The 24,843-nt window shown below is 49.6% G+C and overlaps 1 protein-coding gene across 1 annotated transcript in view; it reads left to right on the top strand.

The window, feature by feature from the left end:
* Positions 1 to 5,115: 5,115 nt before the first annotated feature.
* The window catches only part of LOC144672212 (semaphorin-7A-like), a 30,809-nt gene continuing 11,081 nt past the window's right edge, over positions 5,116 to 24,843 (top strand). Inside the window, exons 1-10 of the mRNA XM_078534030.1 lie at positions 5,116 to 5,211; positions 5,713 to 5,852; positions 6,655 to 6,717; positions 8,616 to 8,714; positions 8,875 to 8,980; positions 17,543 to 17,650; positions 18,094 to 18,233; positions 21,057 to 21,235; positions 22,944 to 23,055; positions 24,634 to 24,823. Of these exons, the coding sequence (XP_078390156.1) occupies positions 5,124 to 5,211; positions 5,713 to 5,852; positions 6,655 to 6,717; positions 8,616 to 8,714; positions 8,875 to 8,980; positions 17,543 to 17,650; positions 18,094 to 18,233; positions 21,057 to 21,235; positions 22,944 to 23,055; positions 24,634 to 24,823 (1,225 nt within the window). The 5' untranslated portion in view covers positions 5,116 to 5,123. The remainder of the gene's footprint in view (positions 5,212 to 5,712; positions 5,853 to 6,654; positions 6,718 to 8,615; positions 8,715 to 8,874; positions 8,981 to 17,542; positions 17,651 to 18,093; positions 18,234 to 21,056; positions 21,236 to 22,943; positions 23,056 to 24,633; positions 24,824 to 24,843) is intronic.

The raw sequence follows: 24,843 nt of genomic DNA, 5'->3' as shown, positions 1-24,843 counted from the left end.
TATCGTTGTCCTTTCACTGTGGCTGGGTCAAAATCCTGGAACTCCCTCCCTAACAGCACGGTGGGTGTACCTACACCACAGGGACTGCAGCGGCTCAAGAAGGCAGCTCACCCACCACCACCTTCTCAAGGGGCAGTTAGGGAAGGGCAATAAATGCTGGGCCCAGCCAGCGACACCCACATCCCATGAATGAATTTTTAAAAAGACCCATTGTGGAGAGGGTATCTTACTGTCAGGAGCCATTTTAAATCCCAAGCAACTTTGAACCTTGATCATTTATCGTCTCTGTCTTCAGTATTTTTATTTTGAGAAGGTAGATTATGTGAAGGGACAGGTGGGATAGCACGAGGTCAGGGGCTGTTTTGAGCTGTGGGTTTAAAGTCAAAACAAAAACAGAAACAGAAATACCTGGAAAAACTCAGCAGGTCTGGCAGCATCGGCGGAGGAGGGCACAGTTGACGTTTCAAGTCCTCATGACCCTTCAACAGAACGCCCTGACAGGCTGAGTAAGCCATCGCCTTGCAGTTCCTCTCACAATGCCATGGTGATGTAAAGAAAGATAATGCTATCAGTCAGAGAGAGGGAGCTCCCTCTCTTGGTTCGCAGGGTAACTGGATCTCCCACAGTAGCACTGAGCATAGTGCCCGGGAGCTTCCCCCATGCCGTTCCCATCACTTTGCTGTTCTCCACCGACGCTGTCCTCAATGTGCTTTGCAAAAAACCAGTAGAGTAAAGGGCAGCCCAGCAAATGGTGAGGCAGATCACAGCCTAACAGCTCCATCCACCCTTCACTCCTTTCTCAGGATCGAATTCTTCATGATATAGTTCGGAGATGGGGGTGGGGGTAGGGGGGGGTTATCTCCATGCCCCTGCCTGTTCCACATTGATTATGTTAAGGAGAAGAGTGACCTTTCGTTAGATCGGCCCTGTCTCTGAATTCCTGTCCCTGGCACGCCCCCCCACCATGTTTTGTACCCAGGCCCTTGCTCAACACTTCCTCTCAGCATTAAGACCTTGACAGTTGGTGGGGGTTTGGAGGGGGGTGGGGAGGGGGGGGGGGGGGGGGGGGGGGGGGTTCGGGGTGGGGGAGGCAGAATTCAGGAACCTCAACAACCCCACACCCACCCCCAACTCTGGCACATCGCTCACTGGTGGCCTGCCCCTTACCCGTCCCCATGATAAAGGGTAGCAGAGAACCATGTCCAACTGGCACAACCTTTGCACGTGGACACGCTGATACTGATGTGATGGTAGTTTCACACATCCTGGGGTCAGTGATCGTAGCCCTGGTGGGCAGGGTGAGAAAGGAGGTCCAGAGACACTCCTCCAGGGTCTCTGTCAGGATGGGAGCTATTTTTAATGGTGCCCTGGGCAATACTCCTAACTTCCCTTCCCTCACATGCCTGCCCTCCTTGGAGTGGGTGAGGGGGTGCCCTGTCCTTCAGGCCTCCAGGACAGAGTCTAACATGGATTAGGCCATAGTCAACACCTGCAGACACACCGGGGAAGATGGTAATCAGACAGAAACAATTATAGACACTGGCTTTAAACCCACACCAAATTACAACCCAAGCAGAGGACAAAAATCACTCTATCAGTGGTGAGCAGTGGGGGTGAGGTAGTGGAGAAGACCCATAGAGCTGTCCCTGGCATGATAGCTGTGCTTTTGCACACACACACATATGGGGGGTCTACAATCCCCAGGGAGTCCCAGGAACGAGCTTCTGCCTTCCATCCACTGTCGGGTGTATACGCCTGGGTTCAAATGGTGCGTTACCTTGGCTAGGAAGATTTTTACCAGCAGTGTTCCACTCAGAATTTTATGGGATTAGCTATTAAGCAAATGAATTTTTATTCTCAATATAAAGTACTTTGCACAGTTTCATAGAGAGCAGTGTTTTCCTGCGGAACAACATTCAGCTAACGGCTCTGTGGATATATGCACAGCCCCTTCCCAGTCAGGGCTGAGGTGGCTGATCTCAGTGAGCCCGGGCAGTGAGGTACTCGACTATTCGCATGTGGAAGGCATCATGGCTGAGCCTCACATGCATCAGGGCTAGGAGGAGGAGCAGGGGGCAAGGCTGACTTTGCTTCTGCTTTCTAAGCCACGACTGCTGCTCCAGCAGAGGTCAGTGAATCATGGTACAGACCAGTGATTGGACCTGGGTCCTTCTCGTGCCTATGGCTCTGAGCCACGCTGGGTAGTTGCATTGACTCACCAGGGCGCTTATCAGGCAGAGGCAATTGTCTCCTGTTACGAAATCCAAATACCTCAGAACTGAAGGTTAATGGGGCACAGGCCAACCCCTGGTTGTGAGTCTCAGGCCATGGCAGGAGGGCAGGACTGGGAGGTCCTCTTCAGCTGATGGCCCTGCTGACACACGCACAGCATGAGCTCCTGGGTGACTTCAGTGCATATATATAATCTGTGAATCCATAATCTGTGGCCATCTCCAGCAGATGAAGAGATGTTGAGAGGGGGCGGAAATTGGAGAGGGATCAACATGTCTGCTTGCCAAGAGTGTTCTTGATGCTGATCGGCAGCATGCTGTGCAACCTGTTCATGAACATTCATCCGGAAGAATAATCCCATTCCAACAAACTAATGCTTATAGATACTGTGCGAGCAGGAGATGGTGTTGCCAAACTGGGGGCACAGGGTCAATCAATCGAGGGGAGAGTGAATTAGAACACAGGAGCCTGTGTTTATATTACACTATTTAGAAATTTCACACGGGGCCACACTTCTGTTAATGAGGCCATGTTGTTGAAACAGTGTAGAGGGAGCTTTACTCTGTATCTAACCCCGTGCTGTACCTGTCCTGGGAGTGTTTGATGGGGACAGTGTAGAGCGAGCTTTACTCTGTATCTAACCCCGTGCTGTACCTGTCCTGGGAGTGTTTGATGGGGACAGTGTAGAGGGAGATTTACTCTGTATCTAACCCCGTGCTGTACCTGTCCTGGGAGTGTTTGATGGGGACAGTGTAGAGGGAGCTTTACTCTGTATCTACCCCCGTGCTGTACCTGTCCTGGGAGTGTTTGATGGGGACAGTGTAGAGGGAGCTTTACACTGTATCTAACCCCACAACCTTCCTGTCAAATCTTAATGTTCGGAACATTTAAAAATCTCAGCGACCCACACAAAGGGATACATACCCTTTGTCAAAGACCGAATGGAGAGGTGGGAGTCATGTGACATGAACCTCCCCCTGGTGGAACCAGTTATATTGCCTTACTGTACTGAAAACTCAGTCTGCCATCTTACCATCAACAAGTAGCAGCATAGAAGAGGGGCTCTGCACAGATTGAATACCAGACCCCCTCTACACTGTTTCTACTGGAACTTCTATACCATCGCCTACAAGACTGATTCATCTCTGTATGCCTATCTCCTCATGTGAAGTCAACTCTACTGGAAAAGTGAATTATACAGCATCAGTTTTCAACCTGCAGACCTCCATGAAGGATACCTCATTGGACTTTGATTCTGGACTCTGGACTCACGTGAAACAATAATTCTTTTCCCTGTGGTCTTTGCCTGTTAAATCTTTCTTTTCTCTATCCCTCTTTTACTGTATGAGTGAAAAGGAGGCAGTATTGCTACCCTCCTCCTGCGCGTGAGTGTGTGCAAATAAACTAACCCTTTGAATTCATACCACCTTGAGTTTGCTGCGGGGTTATTAATAAAAATTGGATCACACCAAAATTGAGGGGCTGGGAAATACGCCACTGCTTACAAAGAGGGAAATAAAAATCAAAACACCTTTCTGTTTGGGCACGGGTAGGCAGAGGAGAAATCAGGGCTGTTTAAATTAACCCCCCTCCAGAATGTAACATTACAGCACTTCAGACAGTCCTTCATCAGCTGCAAAGTGCTTCAGGACATTCTGAGGTTGTGAATGTAGAAGAGCAAGTTTTGTTTCTCTAGGTGGGGTGGGCTGAAGTGGCCTTGTGGGGGGCACAGGAGTAGGTGAGAAGTGGTCTCTGCCAACAGATTGACTGACCCAATTCACTGATCCATCCAGTGACGTGTAGCTCACCCCGCATCCCTCAGAAACCCGAACCAGCGTTTGGGGAGGGGGGGGAAAAGCGGGGTCCGACCAATGTAGTAACCCCTGTTTCGAATTGAGTGGACGCGTTTAGCTGCCATCAGAGAGTGAAGGACACGTGAAAATTCACAGTGCCCGGGCTGCCACCTGTAACGAGGAGGGGTGGGGGCAACATGCCACTCGCAAGCGACCGGTCTTCACGTCCGGTCAAGTGAGTGACTGTGGGCTATCCCACCATGACAGGCATCCCACCTGTCCCTGTCCTGACCTCAGCGGACAATAATGGGGAGCGGAAACCCTGACGCAGGGAAGCCAGGGTCAACTGTTGGTTCTCCTGCACCCACCCACCCACCCAACCCCCAATACAACGACTGACCACCTTGCAGCCCTTCAAGAGGGCATTTCTGAAAACCCACAAAATGGTGGAAAGTGGGTTCTGGGCTGACCGCCAAGTAACCCAGCCCTCAACGGCCGGCCCTGACAGAGGCTCCTGCATGGGGTACCCATCTCGCCTCTGCCAGAGGAGCTAGGTGGGCGCAAGGAGTGGGTGACGAGGGTAAAGCCAATGAGGCAAGTGCCTAAAAAAAGGGCCTTAGCTGGTCATGAGTAAGTACATCGCGTAACTTAAAAAAAGCTCAGAACATAATGTCAACATAAAACGCAACATTCTCCAATCAGCCAGGGGCTAGAGGGCTGGAAGTGGAAAGGGCAGTTTCCCAGGCGTTTGAGTTATTGATAAGGGAAGAGCATTGGGCAGCTTTCTCTCTCTCTCTCTCTCTTTCTCTCTGGGGCAGGTTTCTCTCTCTCTCTCTCTCTACCTCTCTCTCTCTCTCTGGGGCAGGTTTCTCTCTCTCTCTACCTCTCCCCTGCCCCACCCCAGGCAAGAGAGAGAGAGAGAGAAAGAGAGGAGCAAATGTGGCAACAGCCCAGCCTCTTGAGCAGGGTCTTCAGGCTGCCCTTCTGCAACACCAGACGCAGTGGCACGCTGATAAAGGGTGTGTGTGGGAGAGAGGGAGGAGAGATCTCGGTGCTTTCCAGTTTCATGTGCAGACAAGCCGAGGTAGGAGCTCAGAGATGCTGAAAGTAGCGCTTTTGACGTTAGCTCACCTCCTGCTCCTGGATGCGGTGGAGAAGACGCCGAGGCTGAAATTTAAACTGAAAGGTACATCCTTAAAATCGGAATTTAGAGCTGGGCTGGGGTTATTTTTTTTTATATATATATAAAGAAAAGCCCTAAACGCGCGTTTGTATCCGATTCACAATTCTCCTTGGCTCTGCTGGTGAACTGGATGTTATCTTATCAGAATATGCTTTTTTATTTTTCCTTAAAAATAATGGTTTCTGCCCTGGGATCTTGCTGTGCCTGCAATGCACCAATTTCTGGTCCTCAATGCGACACCATTGCACCCCGGCTGGTGGGTGGGTGGGAGTTGATCTGGTTTTAAATTTAATGACTTTGTGCCTGTGATATTTCTGGGGGGGGGTGGGGGGAAAGTTGCTGGGATTTTTTTTTTGGGTTGTGAATAGATCCTTTTTTTTTTGTACAAATGAGGGAGGTTTTGAGTGAGGTGTGGATGCCAGGTTGTCTGTTTATGGTTCATTGCTGTTCTCTCTCTCTCTCTCTCTCTCTCCCTCCCCCCCACCCCCCCCCCAACCCATCCAGATCTGCCCCTGGTGAAGTTTGATCCTCCGCAGAAGTTTACAGTTCATTTCCACGACCAGAGGTCGAATTCGCTCTACATTGGGGCCACCGACAGTGTGCTGCTCCTCACCTTCAGTGAATTCAACGTCTCTCAGACACTGGTACTACTTGCCTGACCCTCCCTCCTCCTGCTGTTGCCTCTCTCTGCCCAGCACCTGAGTGGGGTGGTCAGGTCAGGTCGGGTCAGGGTCGATGGGTGGCCGCGCACTTGTGTAGTAGGGTCCACACTGGCTGACTGGAGGCTGTAGAGTGGCTGAAGATAACTGGTTTCTTCAGTGTGGCAGATAGAAATCCCTTGATCCATGCTGGGGAGGGGATATCTCTCCGTCTCAGACCCAACTTTAGGAGGGAGTCTTGCCTAATAAGATGGAGGGTGTCTCCCAGGAGGAGGGGAGATCAGTATTGAGTGCTTTCAACTATTGCCTGGGGAGGAGGAGGAGGAGGAGGGGATCGAAGAGGGGAGGGGGGGGAGATGAGGGTCAGGGAACGGAGGGGTGGAGTGGAGGAAGGGAATGGAAGGGAGGAGTGGGGAAAGGAATGGGAGGGGCGGGAAGACAAGAGATAGGAAGTAGTGTTGGGATGGGAATGGATGGAGTTGGGAGGGGGGAGAGGAGGAATGGCTAAGAGGAAGGGAGATGGGTGGAGGGAGGAGACAGGGAGGGGGAGAAGAGAGGGGAGGAAAAGCCCAGAAGGGGAAGGGAGAGAAGGGGAGCGGGAGGGGGTTGGGGGAGAGGAGGAATGGGGTGGGAGGAGGGAGCAGAGAGGGAGGGAGCTGAGTGACGGGAGGAGAAATGGGGTAGGGAGGCGAGGAGAGGGGTACAACACCAGGGAATGTGGGAATAGCATTTAAAAGAAAATATGTGCTACAAGTGAAATATTTAATGTAAAAATGTTTTCAATCAGATTCCATTATCTCTGGATGATAACACAAAGGATAGCTGTAAGAGCAAAGGAACCCTGAACCTGGTAAGACTGAGTGATTGATTCAATCTGCAACGTCACTCTGTAAATGAATGTTAGATATTTAAACATTCAGAATCTCTTGCTGCTACATCGCCCTGTATATTCCAGTCATGGTCACTGTCTATTCAATGAATCTGGCCCCACCCTAAAGCACTGCTGTAGACATCAGTAATACACGAACTGAGCTGATAATCTGGCTGCAGATGGTGATGCTGTTATTTTGTCTGGTGGGAGTGGATCTGGTTTGATTCACTGGGTTCTGCCTGTTCCACAGTTACAGGAGGAGACCCATTCAGCCCTTCCAGCTGATTCCACCATTGCCGGCCTGTACCTCTGCGATCCAGGTTTGATCCCGTGGACACAGTGATAGTTCATGTGATTCAGATGCTCTAACTTGATGTTTGGCCGATCCTATTTAGAATTACACAGTATTAGAAGCCCAGAAACAGTCCATTCAGCCCACCAGCTCTGTGCTGGTGTTTATGCGCCACACAAACCTCCTCCCACTCCACTTACCTCTGCTTACCTCACCCGCCCATTCCATCCTCCCTCAGGTAAGCATCAAGTCTCCCCTTGAATACAGCCTGTGGTAGCACATCTCACATTCTCATCACTCTCGTGGTAAAGAAATTCCTCCTAAATTCTTTCTTTGTTCCGTCTATCTTATATTTATGTCCCCTTGTTCTGGACTCAGCCACAGGTGGAAATGGTTTCTCCACTACACCCTATTGAGCCTCTTCATCATTTGAAAGACCTCGATCAGGTGTCCTCCAGTCTGCTGTACTTCCCTGAGAGAGAGCCCCAGCTGACTCGATCCTTTCCGATAGTCGCACCCTCTCAATTGTGGTGTTATTGTTATAAATCTTTCCTGTACCTTCTCCAAGTAATTCAATATCCTTTTTATAATAGAGAGACCAGTGTTGTAACACACCTTTAAGGATAGCAGCATGGCATCACTAGAAGGGAAGTGCATCATGCAATCCAGTTTGTTTCACTTTTGCTTTTGAGCAGAGGACACACACACACACACACACACACACCAGCTCTGCTGCTAATGTCTTCAAGCTTTCTACCTATGCATATCTGTTCATACGTACCTAGTCTAAATAAATGAACCCACAATGCGAATCCCCAATTCTTTATGAGTGATTGGTGCCTTTTTATATCATGATAACATGACAAGGTGATCAGCAGTGGTCAAACAGCCTGGCAGTAAGATTAAGTACAGGCAGGACATGGTGAACAGCCTTAGATCATGCTACATGGCATGAGATGATCCTCGACGAGACCACAACTACACCCAGTACTCGAGTGTGGTCTAACCAAGGGTCGATATAAATTTAACATGACCTCCTTACTCTTGTAACCTATTTCTCCAGGAATGAATTTCAACACTTCCTTATGGCCTTATCATGTTTTACCTTGGACTCTTTTCATGAGTCGGTGGTAGCACTCTCACCTCTGGATCTGAAAGTTATAGGCTCAAGCACCATGTCCGAGACTCGAACACAAACTGGAGGCTGGCACTCCCAGTGCAGTATTGAGGGGGTGCTGCACTGTGGAAGGTGCTGTCTTTTGGATGAGACATTAAACTGAGTCCCAGTCTGCCCTTGGTTGACAATGGCAATGCAATCTGAAGAATGCATTCTCAACAACCGCACAAGGCAGCCCCGTGCGAGTTCAGCATGAAAAGCTCTGCAAAGGTGAGACGACTCTTGACGAGCTTTGGGTTAAACTGATAGCCTGCTCCGACTGAGGCCTTGTGTCCGGGGAAGAGCGCTCGATCTCTGAGGAGGGGGCTTGTTCAGATCCTAAAACATTTTTTGGCAGGGTAGGTGAAGCGCTCTTATTGAGGCTGTCGGTCATTGTGCTAACGCTCAGCACTTGCTCCCCTTTTGCAGGACTTCTGTAAGAACGTGATCACTGTGATACAGAGGCTGAACAGCAGCACCATTATCCTCTGCGGAACCCACGCTGGAAGCCCCACCTGCTGGTTTTTGGTAAAGAGCAGCTGTTACTTTTGTAAAGTTAATACTAACCTGTTGCTGTTTAGTCAGCGGTAATCCCCAGTTTCCCATTTCACATACACTGTCTGTGACCATCCGCAAAGCGGATCTGCTTGCCCTATAGCCACTTCTCTCAATCTCTGCTTTTCAACAGAACAGAACTCAGCTAGCCAGCGACAAGGACGGACACAAGCTGATGAAGGACGGGAAGGGGATCTCGCCCCCATCACCATTTCAACGTCCCGTCACCATCGCCGTTGGTCAGTATGCAAGTGAAAGGGGATTTCAAGGCCGTTCCTCTGTGGGCAAACGCACCACCCGGTGTGGCCTCACAGACCACAAGGCTCTCCCAGTCCATCGCTGGGCTGTGCTGAGTTCACTAATCTCAGGGGTAGATACCATGGCTCAGTGGGTATCGGACTCCTCGCTGGGTCAGAAGGTCATGGATTCAAGTCCTCTCCAACTGCTAATTTTGGTCAATAGGGATTGTGCACAATGGGAGTGAATGGGAAGGGGTTTGGGTCCATTGTGATGTGTACAATGGGAGTGAATGGGATGGGGTTTGGGTCCATTGGGATTGTGTAGAATGGGAAGGGGTTTGGGTCCATTGGGATTGTGTACAATGGGAGTCAATGGGATGGGGTTTGGGTCCATTGGGATTGTGTATAATGGGAGTCAATGGGATGGGGTTTGGGTCCATTGGGATTGTGTACAATGGGAGTCAATGGGATGGGATTTGGGTCCATTGGGATTGTGTATAATGGGAGTGAATGGGAAGGGGTTTGGGTCCATTGGGATTGTGTAGAATGGGAAGGGGTTTGAGTCCACTGGGATTGTGTACAATGGGAGTCAATGGGATGGGGTTTGGGTCCATTGGGATTGTGTACAATGGGAGTCAATTGGATTGGGGTTGGGTCCATTGGGATTGTGTACAATGGGAGTGAATGGGAAGAGGTTTGGGTCCATTGGGATTGTGTACAATGGAAGTGAATGGGAAGGAGGTTTGGATCCATTGGGATTGTGTACAGTGGGAGTGAATGGGAAGGGCTTTGATCCATTGGGATTGTGTACAGTGGGAGTGAATGGGAAGGGGTTTGAGTCCATTGGGATTGTGTACAGTGGGATTGAATGGGAAGGGAGTTGAGTCCATTGGGATTGTGTACAATGGGAGTGAATGGGAAGGGGTTTGGGTCCATTGGGATTGTGCACAATGGGAGTGAATGGGAAAGGATTTGGGTCCATTGGGATTGTGTACAATGGGAGTGAATGGGAAGGGGTTTGGGTCCATTTGGATTGTGTACAGTGGGGGTAAATGGGAAAGGTTTGGGTCCATTGGGATTGTGTACAATGGGAGTGAATGGGAAGGGATTTGGGTCCATTGGGATTGTGTACACTGGGAGTGAATGGGAAAGGGTTTGGGTCCATTGAGATTGTGTACAATGGGAGTGAATGGGAAGGGGTTTGGATCCATTGGGATTGTGTAAAAAGCAGCGCACAGTGATGTGTTATTGAATCAGTACTGTATCTGTGCTTTAACCCAGCGTATCCCTGCTCTGTATCTGTGCTCTAACCCAGCGTATGACCTGCTCTGTATCTGTGCTCTAACCCAGCGTATCCCTGCTCTGTATCTGTGCTCTAACCCAGCGTATCCCTGCACTGAATCTGTGCTTTAACCCAGCGTATCCCTGCTCTGTATCTGTGCTCTAACCCAGCGTATCCCTGCTCTGTATCTGTGCTCTAACCCAGCGTATCCCTGCACTGAATCTGTGCTTTAACCCAGCGTATCCCTGCTCTGTATCTGTGCTCTAACCCAGCGTATCGCTGCTCTGTATCTGTGCTCTAACCCAGCGTAACCCTGCTCTGTATCTGTGCTCTAACCCAACGTATCCCTGCTCTGTATCTGTGCTCTAACCCCAACGTATCCCTGCTCTGTATCTGTGCTCGATCCCAGCGTATCCCTGCTCTGTATCTGTGCTCTAACCCAACGTATCCCTGCTCTGTATGTGTGCTCGATCCCAGCGTATCCCTGCTCTGTATCTGTGCTCTAACCCAACGTATCCCTGCACTGTATCTGATCTCTAACCCAGCGTATCCCTGCTCTGTATCTGTGCTCTAACCCAGCGTATCCCTGCTCTGTATCTGTGCTCTAACCCAGCGTATCCCTGCTCTGTATCTGTGCTCTAACCCAGCGTATCCCTGCTCTGTATCTGTGCTCTAACCCAGCGTATCCCTGCTCTGTATCTGTGCTCTAACCCAGCGTATCCCTGCTCTGTATCTGTGCTTATCCCAGCGTATCCCTGCTCTGTATCTGTGCTCTTACCCAGCGTATCCCTGCTCTGTATCTGTGCTCTAACCCAACGTATCCCTGCTCTGTATCTGTGCTCTAACCCAGCGTATCCCTGCTCTGTATCTGTGCTCTAACCCAGCGTATCCCTGCTCTGTATCTGTGCTCTAACCCAGCGTATCCCTGCTCTGTATCTGTGCTCTAACCCAGCGTGTCCCTGCTCTGTATCTGTGCTCTAACCCAGCGTAACCCTACTCTGTATCTGTGCTTTAACCCAGTGTATCCCTGCTCTGTATCTGTGCTCTAACCCAGCGTATCCCTGCTCTGTATCTGTGCTCTAACCCAACATATCCCTGCTCTGTATCTGTGCTCTAACCGAGCATATCCCTGCTCTGTACCTGTGCTCTAACCCAGCGTATCCCTGCTCTGTACCTGTGCTTTAACCCAGCGTATCCCTGCTCTGTATCTGTGCTCTAACCCAGCGTATCCCTGCTCTGTATCTGTGCTCTAACCCAACGTATCCCTGCTCTGTATCTGTGCTCTAACCCAACGTATCCCTGCTCTGTATCTGTGCTCTAACCCAGCGTTTCCCTGCTGTGTATCTGTGCTCTAACCCAGTGTATCCCTGTTCTGTATCTGTGCTATAACCCAACGTATCCCTGCTCTGTATCTGTGCTCTAACCCAGCGTATCCCTGCTCTGTATCTGTGCTCTAACCCAGCGTATCCCTGCTCTGTATCTGTGCTCTAACCCAGCGTATCCCTGCTCTGTATCTGTGCTCTAACCCAGCGTATCCCTGCTCTGTATCTGTGCTCTAACCCAGCGTATCCCTGCTCTGTATCTGTGCTCTAACCCATCGTGTCCCTGCACTGTATGTACTCTAACCCAGTGTATCCCTGCTCTGTTTCTGTGCTCTAACCCAGTGTATCCCTGCTCTGTATCTGTGCTCTAACCCAGTGTATCCCTGCTCTGTATCTGTGCTTTAACCCAGCCTATCCCTGCTCTGTATCTGTGCTCTAACCCAGCGTATCCCTGCTCTGTATCTTTGCTCTAACCCAGCGTATCCCTGCTCTGTATCTGTGTTCTAACCCAGCGTATCCCTGCTCTGTATCTGTGCTTTAACCCAGCATATCCCTGCACTGTATCTGTGCTCTAACCCAGCGTATCCCTGCTCTGTATCTGTGCTCTAACCCAGCGTATCCCTGCTCTGTATCTGTGCTCTAACCCAGCGTATCCCTGCTCTGTATGTGCTCTAACCCAGCGTATCCCTGCTCTGTATCTGTGCTCTAACCCAGCGTATCCCTGCTCTGGATCTGTGCTCTAACCCAGCGTATCCCTGCTCTGTATCTGTGCTCTAACCCAGCGTATCCCTGCTCTGTATCTGTGCTTTAACCCAGCGTATCCCTGCTCTGTATCTGTGCTCTAACCCAGCGTATCCCTGCTCTGTATCCGTGCTTTAACCCAGCATATCCCTGCTCTGTATCTGTGCTCTAACCCCAACGTATCCCTGCTCTGTATCTGTGCTCTAACCCAGCGTATCCCTGCTCTGTATCTGTGCTCTAACCCAACGTATCCCTGCTCTGTATCTGTGCTCTAACCCAGCGTATCCCTGCTCTGTACCTGTGCTCTAGTCCAGCGTATCCCTGCTCTGTATCTGTGCTCTAACCCAGCGTATCCCTGCTCTGTATCTGTGCTCTAACCCAGCGTATCCCTGCTCTGTACCTGTGCTCTAACCCAGCGTATCCTTGCTCTGTATCTGTGCTCTAACCCAGCGTATCCCTGCACTGTATCTGTGCTCAATCCCAGCGTATCCCTGCTCTGTATCTGTGCTCTAACCCAGCGTATCCCTGCTCTGTATCTGTGCTCAATCCCAGCGTATCCCTGCTCTGTATCTGTGCTTTAACCCAGCGTATCCCTGCTCTGTATCTGTGCTCAATCCCAGCATATCCCTGCTCTGTATCTGTGCTCTAACCCAGCTTATCCCTGCACTGTATCTGTGCTCTAACCCAGCGTATCCCTGCTCTGTCTCTGTGCTTTAACCCAGCGTATCCCTGCTCTGTATCTGTGCTTTAACCCAGCGTATCCCTGCTCTGTATCTGTGCTCTAACCCAGCGTAGCCCTGCTCTGTATCTGTGCTCTAACCCAGCATATCCCTGCTCTGTATCTGTGCTCTAACCCAGCGTATCCCTGCTCTGTATCTGTGCTCTAACCCAGCGTATCCCTGCTCTGTATCTGTGCTCTAACCCAGCGTATCCCTGCTCTGTGTCTGTGCTTTAACCCAGCGTATCCCTGCTCTGTATCTGTGCTCTAACCCAGCGTATCCCCGCTCTGTATCTGTGCTCTAACCCAGCGTATCCCTGCTCAGTATCTGTGCTCTAACCCAACGTATCCCTGCTCTGTATCTGTGCTTTAACCCAGCGTATCCCTGCACTGTATCTGTGCTCTAACCCAGCGTATCCCTGCTCTGTATCTGTGCTTTAACCCTGCCTATCCCCGCTCTGTATCTGTGCTCTAACCCAACGTATCCCTGCACTGTATATGTGCTCAATCCCAATGTATCCCTGCTCTGTATCTGTGCTCTAACCCAGCGTATCCCTGCTCTGTATCTGTGCTTTAACCCTGCCTATCCCCGCTCTGTATCTGTGCTCTAACCCAACATATCCCTGCTCTGTATCTGTGCTCTAACCCAGAGTATCCCTGCTCTGTATCTGTGCTCTAACCCAGCGTATCCCTGCTCTGTATCTGTGCTCTAACCCAGCGTATCCCTGCTCTGTATCTGTACTTTTACCCAGCGTATCCCTGCTCTGTATCTGTGCTCTAACCCAGCGTATCCCTGCTCTGTATCTGTGCTCTAACCCAGCGTATCCCTGCTCTGTATCTGTGCTCTAACCCAGCGTATCCCTGCACTGTATCTGCTTTAACCCAGCGTATCCCTGCTCTGTATCTGTGCTCTAACCCAGCGTATCCCTGCTCTGTATCTGTGCTCTTACCCAGCGTATCCCTGCTCTGTATCTGTGCTGTAACCCAGCGTATCCCTGCTCTGTATCTGTGCTCTAACCCAGCGTATCCCTGCTCTGTATCTGTGCTCTAACCCAGCGTATCCCTGCTCTGTATCTGTGCTTTAACCCAGCATACCCCTGCTCTGTATCTGTGCTCTAACCCAGCGTATCCCTGCTCTGTATCTGTGCTTTAACCCAGCGTATCCCTGCTCTGTATCTGTGCTTTAACCCAGCGTATCCCTGCTCTGTATCTGTGCTTTAACCCAGCGTATCCCTGCTCTGTATCTGTGCTCTAACCCAGCGTATCCCTGCTCTGTATCTGTGCTCTAACCCAGTGTATCCCTGCTCTGTATCTGTGCTCTAACCCAGCGTATCCCTGCTCTGTATCTGTGCTCTAACCCAGCGTATCCCTGCTCTGTATCTGTGCTCTAACCCAGCGTAGCCCTGCTCTGTATCTGTGCTCTAACCCAGCGTATCCCTGCTCTGTATCTGCTTTAACCCAGCGTATCCCTGCACTGTATCTGTGCTCTAACCCAGCGTATCCCTGCTCTGTATCTGTGCTCTAACCCAGCGTATCCCTGCTCTGTATCTGTGCTCTAACCCAGTGTATCCCTGCTCTGTATCTGTGCTCTAACCCAGCGTATCCCTGCACTGTATCTGTGCTCTAACCCAGCGTATCCCTGCTCTGTATCTGTGCTCTAACCCAGTGTATCCCTGCTCTGTATCTGTGCTTTAACCCTGCCTATCCCCGCTCTGTATCTGTGCTCTAACCCAACCTATCCCTGCTCTGTATCTGTGCTCTAACCCAACGTATCCCTGCTCTGTATCTGTGCTCTAACCCAACGTATCCCTGCTCTGTATCTGTGCTTTAACCCAGCGTATACCTGCACTGTATCTGTGCTCTAACCCAGCGTATCCCTGCTCTGTATCTGTGCTTTAACCCTGCCTATCCCCGCTCTGTATCTGTGCTCTAACCCAACGTATCCCTGCACTGTATATGTGCTCAATCCCAACGTATCCCTGCTCTGTATCTGTGCTCTAACCCAGCGTATCCCTGCTCTGTATCTGTGCTTTAACCCTGCCTATCCTCGCTCTGTATCTGTGCTCTAACCCAACATATCCCTGCTCTGTATCTGTGCTCTAACCCAGCGTAGCCCTGCTCTGTATCTGTGCTCTAACCCAGCGTATCCCTGCTCTGTATCTGTGCTCTAACCCAGCGTATCCCTGCTCTGTATCTGTGCTCATTCCCAGCGTATCCCTGCTCTGTATCTGTGCTCTAACCCAGCGTATCCCTGCTCTGTATCTGTGCTCTAACCCAGTGTATCCCTGCTCTGTATCTGTGCTCTAACCCAGCGTATCCCTGCTCTGTATCTGTACTTTTACCCAGCGTATCCCTGCTCTGTATCTGTGCTCTAACCCAGCGTATCCCTGCTCTGTATCTGTGCTCTAACCCAGCATATCCCTGCTCTGTATCTGTGCTCTAACCCAGCGTATCCCTGCACTGTATCTGCTTTAACCCAGCGTATCCCTGCTCTGTATCTGTGCTCTAACCCAGCGTATCCCTGCTCTGTATCTGTGCTCTTACCCAGCGTATCCCTGCTCTGTATCTGTGCTCTAACCCAGCGTATCCCTGCTCTGTATCTGTGCTCTAACCCAGCGTATCCCTGCTCTGTATCTGTGCTCTAACCCAGCGTATCCCTGCTCTGTATCTGTGCTTTAACCCAGCGTATCCCTGCTCTGTATCTGTGCTCTAACCCAGCGTATCCCTGCTCTGTATCTGTGCTCTAACCCAGTGTATCCCTGCTCTGTATCTGTGCTCTAACCCAGCGTATCCCTGCTCTGTATCTGTGCTCTAACCCAGCGTATCCCTGCTCTGTATCTGTGCTCTAACCCAGCGTAGCCCTGCTCTGTATCTGTGCTCGATCCCAGCGTATCCCTGCTCTGTATCTGTGCTCGATCCCAGCGTATCCCTGCTCTGTATCTGTGCTCTAACCCAGCGTATCCCTGCTCTGTATGTGTGCTCGATCCCAGCGTATCCCTGCTCTGTATCTGTGCTCTAACCCAGCGTATCCCTGCTCTGTATATGTGCTCGATCCCAGCGTATCCCTGCTCTGTATCTGTGCTCTAACCCAACGTATCCCTGCTCTGCATCTGTGCTCGATCCCAGCGTATCCCTGCTCTGTATCTGTGCTCTAACCCAGCGTATCCCTGCTCTGTATCTGCTTTAACCCAGCGTATCCCTGCTCTGTATCTGTGCTCTAACCCAGCGTATCCCTGCTCTGTATCTGTGCTCTAACCCCGCGTATCCCTGCTCTGTATCTGTGCTCTAACCCAGCGTATCCTTGCTCTGTACCTGTGCTCTAACCGAGCGTATCCCTGCTCTGTATCTTTACTTTTACCCAGCGTACCCCTGCTCTGTATCTGTGCTCTAACCCAGCGTATCCCTGCTCTGTATCTGTGCTCTAACCCCGCGTATCCCTGCTCTATATCTGTGCTCTAACCCAGCGTATCCTTGCTCTGTATCTGTGCTCTAACCGAGCGTATCCCTGCTCTGTATCTGTACTTTTACCCAGCGTACCCCTGCTCTGTATCTGTGCTCTAACCCAGCGTATCCCTGCTCTGTATCTGTGCTTTAACCCAGCGTATCCCTGCTCTGTATCTGTGCTTTAACCCAGCGTATCCCTGCTCTGTATCTGTGCTTTAACCCAGCGTATCCCTGCTCTGTATCTGTGCTCTAACCCAGCGTATCCCTGCTCTGTATCTGTGCTCTAACCCAGTGTATCCCTGCTCTGTATCTGTGCTTTAACCCAGCGTATCCCTGCTCTGTATCTGTGCTCTAACCCAGCGTATCCCTGCTCTGTATCTGTGCTCTAACCCAGTGTATCCCTGCTCTGTATCTGTGCTCTAACCCAGCGTATCCCTGCTCTGTATCTGTGCTCTAACCCAGCGTATCCCTGCTCTGTATCTGTGCTCTAACCCAGCGTAGCCCTGCTCTGTATCTGTGCTCTAACCCAGTGTATCCCTGCTCTGTATCTGTGCTCTAACCCAACGTATCCCTGCTCTGTATCTGTGCTCGATCCCAGCGTATCCCTGCTCTGTATCTGTGCTCTAACCCAGCGTATCCCTGCTCTGTATCTGCTTTAACCCAGCGTATCCCTGCACTGTATCTGTGCTCTAACCCAGCGTATCCCTGCTCTGTATCTGTGCTCTAACCCAGCGTATCCCTGCTCTGTATCTGTGCTCTAACCCAGCGTATCCCTGCTCTGTATCTGTGCACTAACCCAGCGTACCCCTGCTCTGTATCTGTGCTCTAACCCAACGTATCCCTGCTCTGTATCTGTGCTCTAACCCAGCGTATCCCTGCTCTGTATCTGTTCTCGATCCCATCGTATGTCTTCATTGAGGCTTCTGTGCTCTGACCCCATGTGTGTCAAAGTGACAGGCTGCCTATACCCAATTGCTAATTAATTGGGTGACAGTGGAGGCCCAGTTGGGCTTATTGACAACTGTTACTCAATTCCACTTCTCTCTTGGCTGCAGAGGGAAATGTGTACTCCGCGATTACTGACACCAGCCTTGGCGGTGGTGCAATTCATCGCAGTTATGGAAGGTTAAAGAACTTGAGGACTGAAGACAAATGGCTTCAGAGTAAGTGTCACACACCAGAGAGAGTTTGCAATGATGCGGTGAGTAACTCCGCTGCCTATACTAACATGTGGTGTTGCATTATCCTAAAAGAGAACAGATTGAAAGGTAGGTTTTGAGGTGGACGGTGTGAGCTGGGGCTCAGTGGGGAGAACTCTCTTGGCTTTTGGTTTGAGGCCTGTTCTGGGCACTTGAGCACAAAATCCCGGCTGAGACTCCCAGTGCCAGCTGCGAGGGAGACTCTGCTGACAGGCGGAGGTGCCATCTTTTAGGTGAGAGGTCAATTGAAGGCCCCGTCTGCTTCCTCAGAACACTCTCTCATTGCCGTGTCTTCTCTAATGGAGGCAGGTCCGCTGTGCATTTCCAGCACTTTGTGTTAAAGTGTAATTGTCTGTAATCAATCAACAGCCTCAACTGTGGATTTCAATAAGCTTCTTCCATCTTAGATCCGAGGTTCGTGGGGTCAGCGTGGATCAAACTGAAGGACAGCAGCAAGGATGAGATTTACTTTTTCTTCAGTGAGACTGACGGCAGTGTTGCTCTGAATGGGGAGCCCTTCAAGTCCCGCATTGGGCGTGTGTGTAAGGTAAGACTCCGTATAAAACCGTCAAATCAGTGCCTAGTAAGAGCTTTTACTATGAGCTCAGCTCAGGCCTCTGTCCATTGGAAACTCCATCATCGCAGCCAGAGACCTCTGTCCATTACAAACTCCAACAACACAGCCAGAGACCTCTGTCCATTACAAACTCCAACATCACAGCCAGAGACATCTGTCCATTACAAACTCCAACAACACAGCCAGAGACCTCTGTCCATTACAAACTCCAACAACACAGCCAGAGACCTCTGTCCATTACAAACTCCAACATCACAGCCAGAGACCTCTGTCCATTACAAACTCCAACATCACAGCCAGAGACATCTGTCCATTACAAACTCCAACAACACAGCCAGAGACCTCTGTCCATTACAAACTCCAACAACACAGCCAGAGACATCTGTCCATTACAAACTCCATCATCGCAGCCAGAGACCTCTGTCCATTACAAACTCCATCATCACAGCCAGAGACCTCTGTCCATTACAAACTCCAACAACACAGCCAGAGACATCTGTCCATTACAAACTCCAACATCACAGCCAGAGACCTCTGTCCATTACAAACTCCAACATCACAGCCAGAGACCTCTGTCCATTACAAACTCCAATAACACAGCCAGAGACATCTGTCCATTACAAACTCCAACAACACAGCCAGAGACCTCTGTCCATTACAAACTCCAACAACACAGCCAGAGACCTCTGTCCACTACAAACTCCAACAACACAGCCAGAGACCTCTGTCCATTACTAACTCTAACAACACAGCCAGAGACCTCTGTCCATTACAAACTCTAACAACACAGCCAGAGACCTCTGTCCATTACAAACTCTAACAACACAGCCAGAGACCTCGGTCCATTACAAACTCCAATAACACAGCCAGAGACCTCTGTCCATTACAAACTCCAACAACATAGCCAGTGACCTCCGTCCATTACAAACTCCAACAACATAGCCAGAGACCTCTGTCCATTACAAACTTCATCATCACAGCCAGAGACCTCTGACCATTACAAACTCCGTCATCACTGTCAGGGGCCTCTGTCCATTACAAACTCCAACAACACAGCCAGAGACCTCTGTCCATTACAAACTCTAACAACACAGCCAGAGACCTCTGTCCATTACAAACTCCAACAACATAGCCAGTGACCTCTGTCCATTACAAACTTCATCATCACAGCCAGAGACCTCTGTCCATTACAAACTCCATCATCACTGTCAGGGGCCTCTGTCCATTACAAACTCCAACAACACAGCCAGAGACCTCTGTCCATTACAAACTCCAACAACAGTGTTACAACCAGTCCCCAGGCAAGGTCCCCCAACTCAGACCATTTCCACATTCTGAGATATAACTCAACAGGAGATGGTTTCTGCTGAGATTTGGTAATCGGTCTCCATTGTCTCCACAACCACAGGAGATTAAAGTTCAGTCCTGTCCATTGCATCTCTTCCTTTCAAGTGTTTCTGTCTGAATTAAGCCTTGACACCTTTTTAGGTGCGACATTCCATGTTCTCTCTGGGCTCATCGGTCAAGTATAATCCACATAGGAATTTTCCAGAAAGTGGTTACTTTACATTCTCAGCCAGCTTTTGCTTGTATGTCTTTTTATAAAAAAAAAAATGTCTTCCTTTAAAAAGCTCAATGTGTCGGTAAATAATTTGGGGCTGTGATTTGCTGTTGTGACAATGGCCAGGGGCCTCCAACCATTACCAACTCCATCAACACAGCCAGGGACCTCTGTCCATTACCATCTCCATCATCACAGTCAGGGGCCTCTGTCCACTACAAACTCCAACAAAACAGCCAGGGACCTCTGGTCCATTACAAACCCACATCAACACAGCCAGGGGTCTCTGGTCCATTACAAACTCACATCAGTACAGCCAAGAGCCTCTGGTCCATTACAAACTCACATCAACACAGCCAGAAGCCTCTGGTCCATTACAAACTCACATCAACACAGCCAGAAGCCTCTGGTCCATTACAAACTCACATCAACACAGCCAGAAGCCTCTGGTCCATTACAAACTTGATCAACACAGTCAGGGGCCTCTATCTACTACAAACTCCAACAACACTGTCAGGGACCTCTGTCCATTACCAACCCCATTAATACAGCCAGGGCCCTCTGTCCATTACAAACTCAGTCAACATAGGCAGGGACCTCTGTCTATTACAAACTTGGTCAATGCAGTCAGAGGTCTCTGTCCATTACAAACTTGATCAACACAGCCAGAGGTCTGTCCATACAAATTCAGTCAATGCAGCCAGGGCTCCTGTCCAATGTTGTCTTAGGTGCATTTCAAAAGTGGAGGTAAAGTCAAGGCATGACTCTCCCCAGCAGCCACCTGTGGTGAAATCTAGAGGATAAGCGGGGAAGAAGAATCAAAAGACTGGGGAGGATACAGGCCTGAAGAATGTCACTGAGGCAAGGAAGCAGATGGGCTTTCAAATTGACTCAAAAGGGCACAAACAGCCAGCAGAGCCTGGAGAAAACTGGGAAATTGGATTTAATAGGCTTTAAAAGAGTAGTTTCCAGTTTCTTGGATGCTGGGGCAATCGAGGGACATGCGGATAAGGCTGGGAAAATGGGGTTGAAGTGGAGCTGATCCATGATCTTATTGAACGGCGGAGCAGGCTCGAGGGGCCGAGTGGCCTAATGCCCGCTCTCTGCCTTTTAAAGACTTTCCATTCCAAAGGCAGCCCCTTTACCCTGCCCCCACCACAGTTTGTCTCCCAAAGAGATCGGTCATGCTGGAGAGTGAGTAACTCCCTCTACTTTCTGTTCGGTGTCCCCAGGTTGATGAGGGAGCAACAAAGGCTGCTCAGGACTCATGGACGACCTTCTTGAAGGCCCGACTGATCTGTGGCTTCCCAAAAGAATTGAGGTATTTCAACAAGATTGTCGATGCCTTTGTCCTCCGTGTGGAAGATGACCCCAGGAAGAGTATAGTGTACGGAATCTTCTCCAGCCTGTGGTGAGTGCAAACTCCAAGAGAAGAAGCAAAATCTAGATACTGTCGAGCCAGTTCTGCATGACTGACTATCCATTCTGTTTGTCTCGGCCATCACCTTTCCATTCCTGCAGCCCATCTTTCTCTTTCCTGTGATGTGGGTGTCACTGGCTAGGCCAACATTTATTGCCCATCCCTAATTGCCCCCTTGAGAAGGTGGCGGTGGTGAGCCGCCTTCTTGAACCGCTGCAGTCCCTGTGGTGTAGGTACACCCACCGCGCTGCTAGGGAGGGAGTTCCAGGATTTTGCCCCAGCGCCAGTAAAGAAACAGTGCACGTGTGTGACTTGGAGGAGGAACTTGGAGGTGACGGTGTTGCTACAATGCAAGCCATTTTGTGCATAGTGAGAGCCCACACACAGCAATGGCATGACTGGGCATTTAACCAATTTTCTCCCGGACTGGCCAACGTCCCTCCTTAAGTCGGCATTGCCAACTTCGCTGCGGCTCTCCAAATAATGCCATGGGATCTACCTGAGCCACCAGAACAGGCAGGAAGGATCATGAGTTAACATCATGCACCTGGCAGTGCATCAACCCAGTTAATGGCCTCCAGTGGAATTTGAACGCCAACCTTCTGAACAGCGGCCAGAATGGTACCAACTGAGTTGGACTGAGAGAAGAGTGTAAGCTAAGAGCTATTTGCCCGATGAAGATGGTGTTGTGAACAGTGGGCACACTATAACCAAGCTCTGCCTATTTACTCACTCCAACACACTAACTCCTTCAGTGCCTGTTTTGCTCTGCAATTAACACCCAATTAATGAACTTTCACTCTCAGAAACTGCTCAACATGATGCAATGTCGCATACAGGTCACAGTCCAAAATTCACACTATAGTAAAAATGTCTTGGTACTAATTACAAACATACAAATTAGGGGCAGGAGGAGGCCATTCGGCCTCTCGAGCCTGCTCCACCATTCAATAAGATCGTGGCTGATCTGATCGTAACCTCAACCCCACGTTCCCGCCTACCCCCAAACCTTTCACTCCCTTGCTTATCAAAAATCTATCTCGCTCTGCCTTAAAAATATTCAAAAGATTCTGCTTCCACCACCTTTTGAGGAAGAGAGTTCCAAAGACTCATGACCCTCAGAGAAAAAATTTCTCCTCGTCTCCGTCTTAAATGGGCGACCCCTTATTTTTAAACAGTGACCCTTGGTTCCAGATTCTCCCACAAGAGGAAACACCCTCTCCACATCCACCCTGTCCCCGTCAGAATCTTATATGTTTCAATCAAGTCACCTCTTACTCCACTAAACTCCAGTGGATACAAGCCTAGTCTGTCCAATCTTTTCTCACAAGACAACCCGCCCATTCCAGGTACTAGCCTATTAAATCTCTGATCTGCTTGAAACTCATTTACATCCTTCTCCTTAAATAAGGAGACCAATACTGTACACAGTGCTCCAGATGTGGTCTGATGACCTCTCCAGATGTGTAACTGAAGCATAACTTCTCTACTTTTGTGTTCAATTCCCCTCACAATGAGCAATAGTAGTCGGTGAGCTTTCCTAATTATTTGCTGTCATTTTCAAGCCTCCATGAGCCTCAAACCAGTCAGCCATATCGATGCCTAAGCCCCTAACAGGTTGCCTGATGTAAACAAAGTGGGGCATGGTAGGACAAGATGAGATCACTGTACTGACTTACTGCTGTTCTGTTTCCTGCAGGAACTGCACTGCAGTCTGTGCCTATTCGCAAGTGGATATAGACCGGGCGTTTAAAACCTCCAAGCTGAAAGGTTTCACTGGCAACCTGCCGATGAATCCAAGGCCAGGAACGGTATGACAGAGTGTGGCGTGAAATTGAGTTTGTCCTAGCTCCCCTGTGGCTCGGGGCAATGGTCGTGAGGGACGTACTGGGTGACTCAGGAGGAGAGGGGGAGGCGGGAAATGGTCAGGGTTCCTGCTTCTCATCACAAGTGGGTCCTACTGAAAAAGAGCATGCGTATGTTGTGGGAGAGCTTCAGGTGCAATGTCCCTGCTGCGGTCAAAGAGCTCATCAGCACACATCGAGTATATACCCGGAGTGAGTTACAGACTGGAATCTAATCGAGGGGTATTGGGGGGTTTATATATAGAATAACAGATACCCAGGAGTGAGTTACAGCCTGGAACGAATCGAGGGGTTCAGGGTGGTTTATATATAGAATAACAGATACCCGGGAGTGAGTTACAGACTGGAATCTAATCGAGGGGTTTGGGGTGGTTTATATATAGAATAACAGATACCCGGAAGTGAGTTACAGACTGGAATCTAATCAAGGGGTTCAGGGTGGTTTATATATAGAATAACAGATACCCGGGAGTGAGTTACAGACTGGAATCTAATCGAGGGGTTCAGGGTGGTTTATATAGAGAATAACAGATACCCGGGAGTGAGTTACAGGCAGGAATCTAATTGAGGGGTTCGGGTGGTTTATATATAGAATAACAGACCCGGGAGTGAGTTACAGACTGGAATCTAATCAAGGAGTTGGGGGTGGTTTATATATAGAATAACAGATACCCAGGAGTGAGTTACAGCCTGGAACGAATCGAGGGGTTCAGGGTGGTTTATATATAGAATAACAGATATTCAGGAGTGAGTAACAGACTGGAATCTAATCGAGGGGTTTATATACAGAATAACAGATACCCGGGAGTGAGTTACAGACTGGAATCTAATCAAGTAGTTCGGGTGGTTTATATATAGAATAACAGATACCCGGGAGTGAGTTACAGACTGGAATCTAATCAAGGGGTTTGGGATGGTTTATATATAGAATAACAGATACTCGGGGGTGAGTTACAGACTGGAATGTAATCGAGGGGTTCGGGTGGTTTATATATAGAATAACAGACACCCGGGAGTGAGTTACAGACTGGAATCTAATCGAGGGGTTTGGGTGGTTTATATATAGAATAACAGACACCCGGGAGTGAGTTATAGGCTGCAACCTAATAGAGATGTTGGGGTGGGGTGTTATTACAGTATAATAGATATCACAGGGTTTGCATCACCTACAGTACAGGCAGGTAAAGAAAATATTTGTGTGGATATAAAAGGTAAAATTGTCTGGGATGATCATCAGAAAACATTATTATCATTTCCCTTGATTCAGAATTATTGGCACACACTGCACAGCCAGCAGTGTACCCCAGAGTCTCACTACTATCTGGGAAATGAGGAACTGTTCAATGTCCGGTCTCTTTGCTAGCCTTACACAGTTTAAATCTGCCATTCCTGGTCCTCCCTAATCCATTGAACAGCAATAATCTATCAATAGATTAACCAGTTTAAATACGTTTTACGAAATTAGCATGTTTTAAGCTTCTTTGCGGGCAATATTTGATTTGCACACCTGATTTATTTCCACAGTGTATCAGAGGCAGCGTGCCCAAGAATGTCCTGGCAGTGATCAGGAACCACCCGGAGATTGAGGAGCCTATTTACCCCATCAAGGAACACCCTCTCTACTTCATAAAGCACAGCAACTACACCAGGGTCACCGCTGACAGAGTCAAGGGTGCCAACCACAACTTCTACCTGGTCTTGTTTCTCGGCATGGGTATGTGCAGTGATATTGTC

The sequence above is a fragment of the Cetorhinus maximus genome, chromosome 36 (genome assembly GCF_964194155.1).
Source record: "Cetorhinus maximus chromosome 36, sCetMax3.hap1.1, whole genome shotgun sequence".
Classification (NCBI taxonomy): Eukaryota; Metazoa; Chordata; class Chondrichthyes; order Lamniformes; family Cetorhinidae; genus Cetorhinus; species Cetorhinus maximus.
Note: the sequence above shows the minus strand (reverse complement) of the source record. Positions and strands in the feature narration are given on the sequence as shown.